At 44.1% G+C, this 14728-nt stretch overlaps 1 protein-coding gene across 7 annotated transcripts in view; it reads right to left on the bottom strand.

Moving 5' to 3' along the window:
* Window positions 1-14728, bottom strand: part of ZMIZ1 (zinc finger MIZ-type containing 1) — a 337962-nt gene that overhangs the window by 146871 nt on the left and 176363 nt on the right. For all 7 annotated transcript variants that reach the window (XM_063163882.1, XM_063163881.1, XM_063163886.1 and 4 more), the window contains one exon: window positions 8256-8365. In XM_063163882.1, coding sequence (XP_063019952.1) covers window positions 8256-8315 — 60 coding nt within the window. In that variant the 5' untranslated portion in view covers window positions 8316-8365. The remainder of the gene's footprint in view (window positions 1-8255; window positions 8366-14728) is intronic.

Here is a 14728-nt window from a genome sequence, read left to right as displayed (position 1 = left end):
ATTCCTTAGCTGCTGATCAGAACTGCAACACTGTCTTCCTTTCAATCTATGTAACTGCACTGTATTTATGATATACTTTGATAAAACTTTATGTTAAGTAAGGGAACATGCAGCAAATTAAACTCCTTTAGTCACAACCTACTGTTCCACCCACCCTCCCCTGCTCAGCAGGAAACTGTTTCTTGGGGGCCTAAAGGCTGTGATCAGATGTGACTGAAGATGGAAATGGGGCAGACTAATGGCAGTATGTCTTCATGTTCATCTCCTGATTGCTGGTGCCGGCTTTGCACCTTCCTTACCCCCAGCACCTGCACTACTATCATGTCAGCTGACAGCAGTGGAAATAGTATGGTTTACAAAGACTCCACATCATCAGAGCGGTCAGAAGTATTTTCCTGAAGCACTCACAAACTGATTTTATAGGATAAAAGTCACAAGACAAAGGTACAACTGTTTGCTCTTTCTCCAAGGCCATGCTCAGTCATGCAGGGCTCCAGTCTCTTTTTAGATTTGTAATTACAGCTCAACAGAATTATGAAATCAGTTTGCTTAACCAGTTCACTTGCTCTTCTTGGCAAATGAAACAACCCATTTTCCATTAGTATCTCCCTATTACACCGTGCCATCATGAGATGTCTCTCTGTGTGACTACAGCAACAACCCTCAGGCTTCTGCAGCCTTAGCAGCATTCCACTTCACTCCAGCAGGCATTGCAATGATACAAGAGCTTTCTTCTCAAACTTCCTTGTGATTTTCAGTCAGTAGTTTCAGTCCTAAATAAATATCTCAAAGTATCAAAGAGCTAATTTTCGCCAAGCAGTGGCCATACTTTTTCTGTTACAATACCACTGCACTATTAGAATAATGTTTCATTATTACAATAATATTTACATAAATTTGTAATGGCTTTTATTGATAAAAATAGGCTTATTTGTTCTAGACTTGCTTACCTGCTACAAGGTAAAAACATATACTTTCATAATGTGTTTTAGGAGAAGATGAGGTGAAGGACTCGGCAATGTGGGATGTCTACATAAATACTTCTGAGTTGTAAACCATCTAATAATTTTAGGTACATATCACCTCATGAAAAGTTTGGGTCAGTGGTTTCCTTTCATGCAGTTCTTACCTTACCAAGGTGTTACAAGGACATTAAAGAAGTATTACATCATCCCTTTACTGGAAAATTATTGTCAATAGTGCCTTCTTTAAAAACAAGTAACACCACCTAAAAGTATAAAGTGAGTTGATGGCAAAGGGGGAAAAAAAAGCACCAACTCCTCTGATATATGTACTGAATCAAATTTTAAAAATTAATTTATATAGATACATTTATTAATTTTCTAAATTTCAGAAGAATAAATTCACTGATTTTGAAAAATATCTGCTTGTCTTCAGTATATCCTGTTGAACAGCAGCACATTTGTTGGACATACTTTGCAATTCATTTTTTTTACTCATTTGAGTAATTTACTTACTTACAGAGCTTTTTATAGCACTTTTAATCAACTGATTTAATCTTTATTATTTTAATCTCAATCTATGCAGAGATAAAATCTCAAGGTGACTACTTAAAATGATGACTACACAAACTGCTACCATGTGGAAGATGTAAAATTCTCATGACATATTCTCACAGGTCCTACCAGCCAGCAAGGCATTACTGAGATATTTGCAAATCAAAAGGAAAAATGCTTCCCCAGACAGTTTTTCAATTACAAAACTGCCCACAGCACCTGCTGTGTGACCTGCCCACGTACAATGTGTTACTGCACAGAGGCAAGAAGGAGTGAACACCACCAGAGAAAAGACTTTTCCTTCAGGAGATGATGGCAGAGGTCTGCACAGCTGAAGGCTCTTGGTATTAACAGCACTTTGGCCACTATAACTCATTGGAAAACACCTGCTTTATAAATGATAAAAAACTTACCTGCAAACTAAGGCATACCTCTATGGATTTGCTGTTGCACACAATAGCAGCAACTCAAACAGCAAGTGTGTATGTTGGAAGGAAGATCCAGAAATGGCAAGACAGAAGTCAGAGATACCATCAGCTGTGTCACACTTTCACTGCAGAGCTTGACCCAGCTGCTGACAAAAAGGACTTCCTATGCTCATCTGACACCAAGGTGACATGGACTCCACTTACAGAATTTTCAAAAATTCATCCTTATTTGTCCAAAGAATTTTAAACCACAGGCCAGATAATTTGTTGCACAGGAAAGAATTAAATTATAGTAAATTCTATGGGTACTGGAGGTTTTCTGCCTGAGTTTAAAATGTGCACTTTCCATGTTGAAATGGAAATCCTAAGGATACTAACACAACTAACATTAAGAGTAATAACACCCCAGCTCTCAAGGACAGGTGCTGCAGTAAAGCAGCAGAACTGGGAATGGGCAAAGTGAAGCTGCCACAATTTTACCAATCCATCTCACAACACGATGGGTTATGTTCCACCCACTGAACCCTGTCAGAAAAACAAACCAGCCAAATACTGCAAACAAGAAGGTGCTCTCTTTCCCCTCCTCACCAGAAGTGCTCCCAGCAAATTGCCTCTTTGCTCCTTCCCTTGCAGCTTCCCTACCAGGATGCAGGATCTAATGAGCAGGAATGTTGACTGACAAGTCTCTAAATGGACTAGAGGAGCCAGGAAAGCTGGTCTGCTGTCAGTTTTTCCTAAACGTACTTTAGTCTAGCAGAGGAATATTCCAACAGACTGAGCACAAAAGCAGACAAAGAACTTGTGGCTATAGGCCTCAGAAAAATAGATACCAAAAATGTAGCTACTAACATAACACTGATGGACCATTCAACCAATAAACTGTAAAACTTGAGCCCCATCAAATGTCTTTTTAAGGAAAAGGTCTTTTTCCCCTTTAGCCTTGTTACTTCACATTTAGCTGCTAAAATGTCTGTAACACTTAGATAGAATACAAAAAACCAGTATATTCTAAATAAATGCACTCTTCATAAGAATACTTCTAATTTTCAAAGTTCTTCAAGAATGAAATTTACATGAAACTACTGTGGGCAGTTTTGTAAGCACATGCAATTGAAAAAAAATGGGAAGCATTTTTCCTTTTATTAAAATCTTTTCAGCTGTAATTTCATACCAGTCCTTGGTAACCAGTCCAAAATATACTAAAAATGACATGTTTAGGACTGCTTAGCATTTACATGAGTTTGCAACAACAACATTGAAGAGCAGAAGAATTAGTTCAAACACTTTAGCGCTTAAAAACAGTTATGTAAATATACAAAGAATTCTATTTTCCTCTGAATTGCAAGCTACCAAAAACCTAGCTGCTGAGTGATGAAAGAAATGGGCTTGCTTGTTTCCAATCTGAGCAAGAAAATATCAACACAAACACACAGCAATTACAACTTTTAGCATATCTCTCTGAATGGCTGGGTAGGCACTAAAAAAGCATTGCTAGGCAGCAATTCACAAGCCTTCTGGAAGGAAAGAGGGGAGAAATGCTAATGGCTTTCTGGAAATCAGCTGTGTGACGTGTGTCTGCAATTACGTGGTGCTCCTGCACCATTTGATGATACAGCTCAGTGTGCCCTGATGTACCATGACACAAGCAGCAGAACCAGCCTTCCCTGTTCCCACCATGATCTAATACTTTTGACACCAGAGAGCCTTTTCACACTTCTCCTTAACCTGTTACTAACATTTCAGCACGGCTTTAGAACAGAGCCTAACAGCTGTACCCAGCACAGTGGGAAGATATCACACACCCTTTCTGAAAGGGGAGACTTCCTCATAATTTCAATATAGAAAGGGGTTTTTTCATCTACTTCTTTGCAAGAATTTCAGAAGAAACATACAGAAACCTTACAAAACTGACTGACAGCAAACAGAGACACAAAGGGTAGAAGTCTCTAGATTCATTATAGCTCCAAGTTTTTCAAGTAGACCCATTAGAGTAAGAGTAGAGAGATGTTACCCAACCCACTGATTTTGCCTGGTATTTGCTTCTATCACCTAACAAATGCAATGGGCAGCATCTGGTTAAAGACACACATCTGGACTGCTCTGAAGAATGCTTTGAGAAACCCAGTCAATTCTTTACTGGGATTTTCTATGCAGCAGGAGCCAAGCTGGCTCCTTCAGAGGGCTGTGCCTGGACAGCAAGGCAGCTCTCAAATTCAGCTCCATGCCTGCCTGAACCAGCTCCTGCTGCCCCACAGCTTCATGGACATTGTGCCAGAGCCACCTGAGCCATGAGCAGATAAACAGATTATTACTGCAGCCTCAAATACGGCAGGGAATTCTCAGGGGCCATCAGACCTTTGCTCTGCACAAAAGTAATTCTGTGGTTTTGTTTGCATGGACAAAGACTTAAAGAAAAAAGCCTGAAGATCCAGCTTCCTCCAGTGTACCCTGAAGAGTCTCCTGTGTCATGGCAAACTAATTGCATGTATTAAGGAAAGCCTGTTACTTTGGCTTTTTCCACTGTACATCAAAAAAGCTATGTTTGATTTTAAAGCACACACACTTACAAATACTAAGGGAATCAGCCACAAAGAGACCACACAAGCTGTTCCAGCCTTGCACAGAAGTCTGGGGTTTTTTTAAGCATAAATACACAGCCACCTCTTCAGTTTGCCCTTTCATCTTTTCTGAAACACTTCTTAACACACACTTCATTTCCTAACTAGCTGATCATATACAAGTTTTGGGTTTGTAGCTTTAAAGCACTAAAAAAGATGAAGGTAAAACACAACCTTGATCCTGGAACAGAAGTCAGCAAGGATATTGTGGGTGTCTCACAAGTCACAGAGCTGGGAAGAAAGAAGCCTGTCCTGACCCTGTGCTGAAACCTGATCTAGTTAAAGAGGCACATGGATTACCATTTATAGCATTTCTCAGGGGCTGGAGTGAGGGGCAAGGAGGGCTGCAGACAGCTCTCAGTCTGGCTGCAGGAGCCACTGGCTGCCAGCAGGGTTATAAAACTTGCAGATGCTGGGCGCCAAGGAAGGGTGGCTTTCCTCCTCCCCCTGCTGCAGTGCACCCTCCGCACCACGGCTGTGTCAACCACCCCAAAAGCACATGAGTGCTCAGGGGAACAGCAGCACTGTTTGTTCACAGTCTGGGAAAAGGGAGAGACCAGAAGAAAAGGCAGACACATTTTTGTCTGCCCCTGCAGTTAATCCCCAGAATAGGTGAAGATAATTTTTATGGCCATGCAAGGAAGGGCTTTGCTCCCAAACTCAACATGCACAGGGCAGTGTGCCGTCCAGCTCTCAATGGGTGAACTGGAAATGACTCTTTCTAGTATTAGCCAGCTAATGGCCTCTCTCAAAGAACAAGGTAAATGTCCTCAAGCTGGAAATTTATGACCCTGTGACAGAGAGCTGTCTTCCAAAAAGAGACAGAAACTAACTGCCTTTCTCCACTACAGCAAAGATAACAGCACAAAATTCTGGAGCTATGAAAAAGCAAACAGCAGTTTTGATGCTACTTTCATCAACAAAACAAATTATTTTTTAAAAAAAACCAGTCATGCCTCTCCAACAAAACTACCAGTAGTGCCACTTGCACAAAAAAAAAAAAAGCTTTCTGAGACATACTTTCAGTGTTCAGCCACTGTCTTAATTAACTACAGATTGTCATGAGTTGAAAACAAGAGCTTTCTCCTTCTCTTTTTTTTTTTTTTTTTTTTTTTTTTTGAGCATAAACAGAATGGGGGAACCATGAATTCACAAGCATTCCCAAGCAGGACAGCTCCTTTACAGGCATCCTTTGACCTCTGACACAAGCATGCTCCTGGTCTACCCCAAGCTTTCTTCCAGGATCAAAGAAAACAGAGAGTGCTTCACAAATTCTGGGCAGCCTGACCTTCCTCCCTTCCCCCGGCCTTCATCACTGAAGAAATATCCAAGCTGCATATGCAAAACAGCACTATGTATAAATGAAGTTAGTGGTTTAACTGACAGAGTACCCATTACATAGGCAAAATTATGTCTTTAAAACTTTAAGAAGTGTAATTTGATATTCTCTTATCTAATTAAAATAATATAAATTATGCACAGAAACTGACAGCTCTAGAAAAAGGAGCTGAGCAGCATCCTCCATTTGTCTCCACTTGATGTAAAGGTCTGTTCTTACAGCTAGAAGGTTAAATTGTTCTGCAATTTAACCTTCATTCTTCATCCTATGGGCTAGGATGGCCAAAAAGGACACCAATTTGTACCAGTCAAGAGCATGTTTTTTCTGAACCAGATAGTTGTTCATAAGAAACTGGGATGAAATCCTCAAATTCATATTTTCCTCAGGCCTCTGAAGGGCCATTAGATGCATTAACTTTCACTGCAGAGTGATGAAAGAGAGACACCACAGAGCGAGGATGGATTACCACCAGCAATTCTGCAGGAAAAGATTCCTGTTTTCTGCTCCTTGACCTATGAACTAGCTTTGTTTGATTCATTCTGAAACCCTCTCTTATAAAGGAAATATGGAGAGAAAAGTCATCTGGTTTAGGTGTGAGCTATAATCTTTTTCTGTATCACCCAAAGTATCACCTGCAAAACCCCACATATTCCTGCATTACAACACATTTTAGAAAATGTAAACTTCCATTAATATCTAGGAAAAGCTATAATAATATAATGATGGAGCTTGATGAAATAAGAAGATGGACATATTCTTATAGAATCAAAGAATATATCAAATTGGAATGGACCTCTAAGTAATAATAAGGCAAACTTCCTGCTCCTTAGAGGACTACCTAAAATTAAATCATGTGACTAAGGGCATCATCTGGATGTTCCTTGAACTCTGACAGGCTTGGTGCTGTGACCCCTTCCATAGGTAGCCTGTTCCAGTGAGTGTCCATCCTCTCAGCGAAGAGCCTTTTCCTAATGCCCAGGCTGAACTTCCCCTGACACAGTGTCACTGCGTTTTCCTGTGTCCTGTTGCTGCTCACCACAGAGAGATCAGCACTTGCCCTTGGCTGCTTCTCTTGAGAAAGTTGTCCTTAAAGAAATAAATTTAAAAATCCAGAGCTACTCATCCAGTACCACCCCCACGCTTATCTTTTATCAGTTCCTTTGATTTAGGGTGCTTGTGTCTACAACACAAATCTATGAACAGAGAAATGCTGTGCTACCTCAAGAAGCAATATGCATATGTCCTAGGGCACAAGTAGGCAGGCAGGTTTTTAACTTAGCTAACACAAATAAAAAACTAAAGCAGCAGGACTCTGCTGTGACCCAATCTGACAAACAAAACTGCCCAGACAACAGCGAAAAATATTTAGGAACATTATTTCATGGAATAACAGGTTTCTGTTTTTCCAGTGTAATTCAGAAAATTTCAACCAGTCTGAAGAGATGAACTTTGGAGCTCATCTCCTGGATCCAGATGGGATCTTGAAAATATCTGTGTGCAACTTGCATTTATGCACCTGTTTGCTGCATGCATGCATTATTTTGTGATAAATATAGGAAACATCAACGTGAAAAAACATTTTCTTGCTCACCTCCTCTAAAAGGACCATTGCTATGAAAACTCTGTTAGGATTGTTGCATATGGATAAGAACATACATTCACACTGCCTGCAACCCTAGAGAGCAAAGTTCACTGAGAAGAGTAAAGCAGGGAAAGACAGTCTCTGCCTCCCTGCCATTGCTCAGTTATAAAAGCATTTGCAGGCACAGTTACAGTGGGGAAATCTGTAAATGAGCCATAATTCACTGAAAGGCAGAGGCATGTGAAGAGCCCTTCATCTTCACAAACAGATGCTTCTGAAAATTTCACCTCGCAATCAGAAGTTTTTGCAATCTCCATGCAAACTGATTAAGCAGCACTCTGAGCACTTGGAGGCATGCCAACCATCCAAGTTCTGAGTCTCCAGGCGGTGCAGGTCTCAGGTCAGCCACTGGATTAAAATCAAAACTGGCCCATTGGAATTGTGGATTACTGTGCTCAGAGCACTAGAATGACAGCTGCCCGCTGTGACCCTCCAGGGCTGAGCTGGCAGGACGAGCACCACTCTGCTTCCAGCTGAGACAGATTTGTTGAGTCTCCAGGCTAAAGAGTTCTTAGAAAGGTGTACAGGAAAGTTTGGCTTTTGACGTTAATACACCAGCTCTCACAGCAGATACTCTCTTCAATGAGATTAGCGTGCTTCATTCCTTCCCTCTGAAGGGCACTCCTTCAGCAACAGGACACTGCAATGTACAACAGCTGGCACACCACACCCAGCCCTCATTCAGCAGCAGTGGCCTCCACCTTCACTCACCTGTTTTATGCACTGCAGCCGGTCATTGGTCTGCTGTATGTGCCTGTCCATAGAATTCATTTTGATTGTCTCCACTTTCTTCTACCTGAAAGCCATTAAAATCCCTCAATCTGCAAGACAAAAAGGACAATAAAGATCACTGAACATGGTCCATACGCTTCTGCCACCTGAACAATTGAACAGAGATGCTTGCAAGAAACCCCTGAGCACATTGTGAGATAAAATAATAATAATCCAAATAACAATGAAAGCCTGGCTTTTGCAAGGACAAGGGCATGGGGATTCTTCCTAATCTTCCTCTAAGAGAAAATACCTCCCATAAATATTAAATCAATCAGACACAGCAGAGTATTACATGGCCAAAAATAGCACAAAATGTGTGTCCTGAAGAATCTGGATTTCTGCATGGAAAGTAAAAGCAACAGGTACATTTTGGACTCTCTTCCGACCAGCAAATCTATTTCATGAGCCCTTGAAATGGCCAAGATCACAGGGCAGGAAGGACTGGGATCCACAACACAGCCCAGACTTTAAGAAAGACAAATGTCCAGATGCACAACCTAGAATAAATCTATGGAATAGGCCTAATCTTCAGAGCAAAGGGCTGCACAGTTCCTGCCTTCTAGAAAAACTGTGTTCATTCATGTATCTATAGCTGAACAAACTACTTGTTACTTCTGGAAAAACATGGCCTGTGGTCTTTAGGTCCATCTCTTAACAATCAGTGCAATTTAAGGCAAATTAAACCTTCCTGTAACATTAAAGCAAACCGAGAAAATAAAAATTAAGGCTCAGAGTAGTGTTTGGAGTTCATGAGCAATGAGTGGGCACAGAAGTATATACCCAAATGCCACCACCAAACTATTTACACCAAACTTTATGGTAGCACAAGCAAGGTCCCAGTCTTGTATAGAAACCTCTCCCTCATGAACCTCTTCAGTGGCACTGAGTGGTTCGTTAATTTGGAGCACTGTTCATGACAAAACTTTTTCCACTCCCTCCACACACATAAGAGAGAGCAAATTTTTCAGATACTTGTCTGGTTAGAGAAGCTGACTGTTCACCACTTCTGGTGCACAACTCAACATCTCTTCAGTTAAACAATTCCAGCACTGTCCATACTCAACCCCCTTGAGGGGAAGAGGGTTCCCCGTGGTGGGAACCTTGATTACAGAGCTCTCACAATGAGACAGACCCCAGACCACAGATCTGCAGGCATCCCACACACCCAAACTGCTGGAGATTTCTGTACCTAGCTGATAATGTTCTTTCATGGCTCCTGCTGGATTAGACTCAGGGGAAGAAATCTTTCCTGCTAGACAACTAAATGAGGTCTTAGAACAGCAGCTCAAGCTCCCCACCTCCAAGCTGTAGACACAAGAGGGCTCAATAAAGCATTCCTGTCAATAAATTATAATACTTATGAAACAGAAGAGCCAAGTATGCAAGTATTATCTTCTGATTATGCCACTACCTTCTCAATAGCAAGTGCCATCCAATGGTCCTCTAGCAAATGTAAATTGATGTACTTTATTAAAAGCCAGTTACGCAGTCTTATCTGCCTGTAGGACCCCCAAGCAGACCTCAGCAGTCATCAAGTTTAATCTCTCAGTGGACAGCAGAGGTATTTATCAAGAGATAAGCTAGCCTAGACATGACAGTACTTCACCAGTGATCCATCTTACAAGCCAGGACACATTATCTGCATTTTAATTGAACATCAGCACAGATGGAGAAGGGTACACTGAAAACAAATACATATAGTACACAGACGTTTGTTGAAAAATTTGAAGACATGCAAACTGAGACACCTTTTATTTTTCAAGAAAGTCATGACATTTTTGAAATACACAATTTCATGTGTACACATGTAATGCCACTCCAGTTCACTGCCTTACAGTTAACCATACAGACAGTTAACCAACAGAGTTTGCTATCATGCCATCAGCTACCTGAGCCACCACTTTCTATAGTACTTGTCCAAATTGCCATTTCTCCCACATAGCAATGGGGCTTCTTCTCAAAGCCCAACGAGGCCCTTGGAGGCAGGACTGGGAGTGCAATCCCCTACTCTCCTACAGAGACAGGGCACACAAATTCTGTAACAATCTGATCAATTTCAGTCTCCAAACAGTTCTGGTTTAAAAAAACCAATGGTTCCAATAGAAAAGCTCTCTCTAACTTTCACCCTTCCCCTAGTGGGTAGAAGAATTTGCACCTCCATGCTCAATTCCACTTGTTCTCATGACATTAGCTCTACGGCCGAGTCTTTGCCCTGCCAGGCTCCCTCTGCCTCTTCTCCCTCCCAGCAGGGATGGACAATCACCCACCAGTCCTTCCAGCTGACAGTGTGCTACTTTCACAGCCCAATCTCATTTATTCTCTCCTGGTCAAGAGAAGACCCTCAGCCCACTACTCCCCTGCACAGCAAACATTTGCTGCATGAACCAAGCAGCCAGAATTGTACACATGGAGCCCCATCACACACAATGACACAACACTTGGTATTTGAAGTGCCCTGCCTCACCGCTGCAAGACTCTTCTTTATCTTGCTCTCAGACACATCATAAGAGCATCAAATAGAGTAATTTTTTTCAGTGAGCATACTGGCTCTAAGTAATTTCTGCTATAAAAAACGCAGAGCTTATTAGTGGGAAACCATTATTATCTGGAAATTACTCTTTCATGGGCCTCAGCAAGAATTAAAAGATTAAACATGGGAAGTGAAAATTATCATAGAGATCAGAAATTTCACCACAGCAGAATAAGCATTTTGACACCAGACCATTTTGGCTGGAAGAAAAATAACAGCAGAATTAAATTTCCAGTAACTATACCTACAACATGGGTATTGCTGTACTCTGGCCTCGTTCCCCACATCCACGTCCTGAAATTTAAAAAAATACCCTTTCTGTCGATCTCATCCTATTTTAAAAGCAGCAGCAAGATCACCTTAGTCGAAAATAACAGTACTTAAGATACAGAAAGGCCGTCAGGGCTGAATAAGAACAGACTTCTATTCGGTTGAGAGCTGTGCACTTATCAGGTCACAAGTGAAAAGGACTTTGCGGGGTCCCTGGCTGGCCTGCAGTGGCCCTGCATTGGACAGCACGCTGAGATCCGGGCCTGCGAGCAGCTCAAGAGACAGCAGGGGATGTTGCTGATCAGGATTAAGGGTACTGGCAGAGGAGGACAGAGAAGGGAAATTTTCCTGGTGCTTTGTAACAAATCCCTTCTGTTTGGCGCACACATTAGCCAGAAAGGTTGTACACTACTGCTTTACATGCTAACCCCATCCAAAAGGATAAACAAAAAAAGAAGTAGTGTTCCCAGCACCTTCTGGTAATTCAACAATAAAAAGCCCCATTCTTCTTTCTTTTCTGAGGCAAAGACCCAGTCTCTCTCTCTCTTAAAAAAAAAAAAAAAAAAAAGGTGAATGCTTCTTCATTTTTTCCTCCCTCTAGCATTGAGAGTTTATAGCCCTAGGCAGTAATTAAAGAGGCCTCATCTACATATTTATGATGTCTCAAAAATGGAGAATGCATTTTTTTAAAGGAACAGATGTATCGACCTGTTAGCCTTTTTTTTTTTTTTAACCCTAAACATACTGAATCTTTTAAACCATTACTACAAAACCCTCTTCCACATTGAAAAGCAAATGAAATTTTTCACTGGCTCCGTGAAAGAGAATTTCACGAGATTCTACTACACTCTGTGTTGGGTGACAGCTCAGGTTAGAAGACTGCAATTATTATATCAGAAATGGAACTTCCAAGCAACACAATTAAGAAAACAATTCAGTAAAACATGGTCCCCACCAGTTCCTAAGGCAGCCTGAACAGCCTCCTAGAGAAGGAGAAAAAAATTAAGCCAAACATTTCATCACTACTTCAAACATTCTAAAATCCTTCAGCGTTTGGAAAGTTAGTGTGGATTTAGTTAGTTAGCGTGGATTCTGCTCTGGGCTGAGCTCTCCTCATGGCCAGATCTGCCATCCACAGTGAGAACTCTGTCCCCGTGGGACCAATGGACCAGGGAAATCTGCTGCTCTGCGGCCAAGGGAGACCTGAGCCATCACTGGAACAGGCCCAGCCTTGTCCCCGAGTCTAGAGAGACTTCACATGGTGCCGTGTGCTCTTGCTCCCCCAGGCTGCCCACCCTCACTGCCGGGCAGAGATGGAGCTGGAGTGGTGCTCACTGGAACATCAGCTGCTGCCCAGCCCCAAGCACTGCCACCCACCCCCTGCCCTGCAACAGGGCGCCATTCCTCCAGAAACCAGGTTTATAGCAAATAATCTTCCCACCACAAAACCATTCTGGGGGCAGGGGAGGAAAGGCAGCCCTTGCCCGGCAGCAGGGGATGCCGCTGTGAGCAGCACTCGAGGCCAGCAGCACAGCCTCACGCCAGGTCTCCATTTCCACAGGGGACCAGCCACCCTGCGGGGGCTGCACCACACAAGATCTAATCGGGAGGCACTTCGGACCACTCAAGGCAGGAAGGCCATAAATTATAAGACACGGGAAATAGCTTTATCGGTCAAGAAATTTTAACAGTAGGTGAGAAGGGAGAATGAAGATCAGTTCCTTAAGCAGGGATTCAGCACAGCAGCTCTAACCATCCCTGCCCCCTGCCGCCCCAGCACACAAGTTGGTTAACGCTGTTTATTCAATCAGCTAAAAACTAATAATTTCCTTCAAGTCTCCGGCATGCTGAGGGTCCTACCAGAGGGCAAGCAATCTGTATCTACCAAGTGACTTTGATGAAGCAACAAGCCAGGCAGGAGCGAGGGCGGGAGCGGCTGCGGCGGAGCGGGGCCGGGGCCGGGCGAGGGCAGGAACCGCCGCGATCCGCCAGGGGGCGCCGCCGGGCCGCGCCACCGCCCGCCGCGGGGACCGGGACAGCCTGGGGGGGGACAGGGACAGCCCGCGGGGGGGACCGGGACAGCCTGGGGGGGACAGGGACAGCCCGCGGGGGGGACAGGGACAGCCTGGGGGGGACAGGGACAGCCCGCGGGGGGGGACAGGGACAGCCCGCGGGGGGGACAGGGACAGCCCGCGGGGGGGACCGGGACAGCCCGCGGGGGGGACCGGGACAGCCTGGGGGGGACAGGGACAGCCCGCGGGGGGGACCGGGACAGCCCGCGGGGGGGACCGGGACAGCCTGGGGGGGACAGGGACAGCCCGCGGGGGGGACCGGGACAGCCCGCGGGGGGGACCGGGACAGCCCGCGGGGGTCGCAGGGCCCGGGGCAGTAGTCCTGCGGAGGACACGAGGCGGGACAGCCGCGTTCCGTCGCCTGAAGCACGGACCCCCGAGGAGCCGGGTCGGAACCAGCGCCGCAGCTCCCGGGATGGAAGAAAGAATCATTATTTCTCTTAGCGCCCTGTCCTGGTGGTAAAATTTGTCGGTCCGGAGACAAAAACCATCTAGTTCCACTTGACATTTCCCTTGCCATTAAACATATTGTAAGAAGTTGTTTCTTGTACTATCAGGCCGCACCTCCGTGTGTACAGCCAGGTTTAACGCTGCTAATTGCGTGTAATTGCAGGGATCCTCCGCCCCAGCCGTGCCCGCCCGCGGCACAGCCCAGCCCCGAGGCGCAGCCCCGGCAGCCCGCATAGCGCGGGCACAATGCAGCTCCGCACGTCTGCACCCAGACACATGGCTCACTCAGCATTCAAAGGGCTCCCAGCCCGCTTTTCAGTACGAGAATTTTCAAAGATGCTTTCAAGGATCATCTGCTGGAAAAAGTTTAATATCTATCCATGAGAACTAATTTATTTCTTCTACTAGATATGGTACAAAAAGTATAAAATGTCAGGTGAAAAGCTGTTTTCATCATTAAACACTTAAAAAGGAAGTTGTTTTAATAAAGCTTTATTTACCATAAGCTGTTAAATACCTACTGCTGTTGGCTTTGAGCTATTAAAAAGGGCCAGATGTGAGACAAAGCAGCGTTTGTTATGCTGGGTGAGGAGAATAGATATTTGTGCTGTGCTGCTTTCCATTGTTGCTCTACAAATGTGCAGTAATCCCCAGAAGACTTTCTATCATCTTTGACTGCGAGAGCAGGAAAGCGAGTGTGTATGCGCACACAGCGCCCGGCAGGCACAGCTTCAGGGAGGTGGGAGCAGGTTTTTGTAATTTATGGTGGCTTGAGCTGCAAGGGCTGGCAATTTTGTCGGGTTTAAGGAAGCTGTTTCCGCAGCCGTGTGCTTGGGAACGTTTTTATACACAGAGCCCATTATATGCAGGCACCAACAGCCAGCCGGATACACACAAAAGCAAACCCACACATGCTTTTGAAAAAAAGACAGCATGACAGCTTGCATAAGCAAGCCTGCCCGACTCCTCTGGGAGGAGGAGCGGCGGTGTGCACAAGTTGTTCAATCATGGAGCACATCTGCACCCTGATTACAAAAGCAAAGGTGGTCGGGCTAGCTGGAAGCACACACACAGCACTGGGATATGAC

The sequence above is a fragment of the Melospiza melodia genome, chromosome 9 (assembly GCF_035770615.1).
Source record: "Melospiza melodia melodia isolate bMelMel2 chromosome 9, bMelMel2.pri, whole genome shotgun sequence".
In the NCBI taxonomy this organism is placed as follows: Eukaryota; Metazoa; Chordata; class Aves; order Passeriformes; family Passerellidae; genus Melospiza; species Melospiza melodia.
Note: the sequence above shows the minus strand (reverse complement) of the source record. Positions and strands in the feature narration are given on the sequence as shown.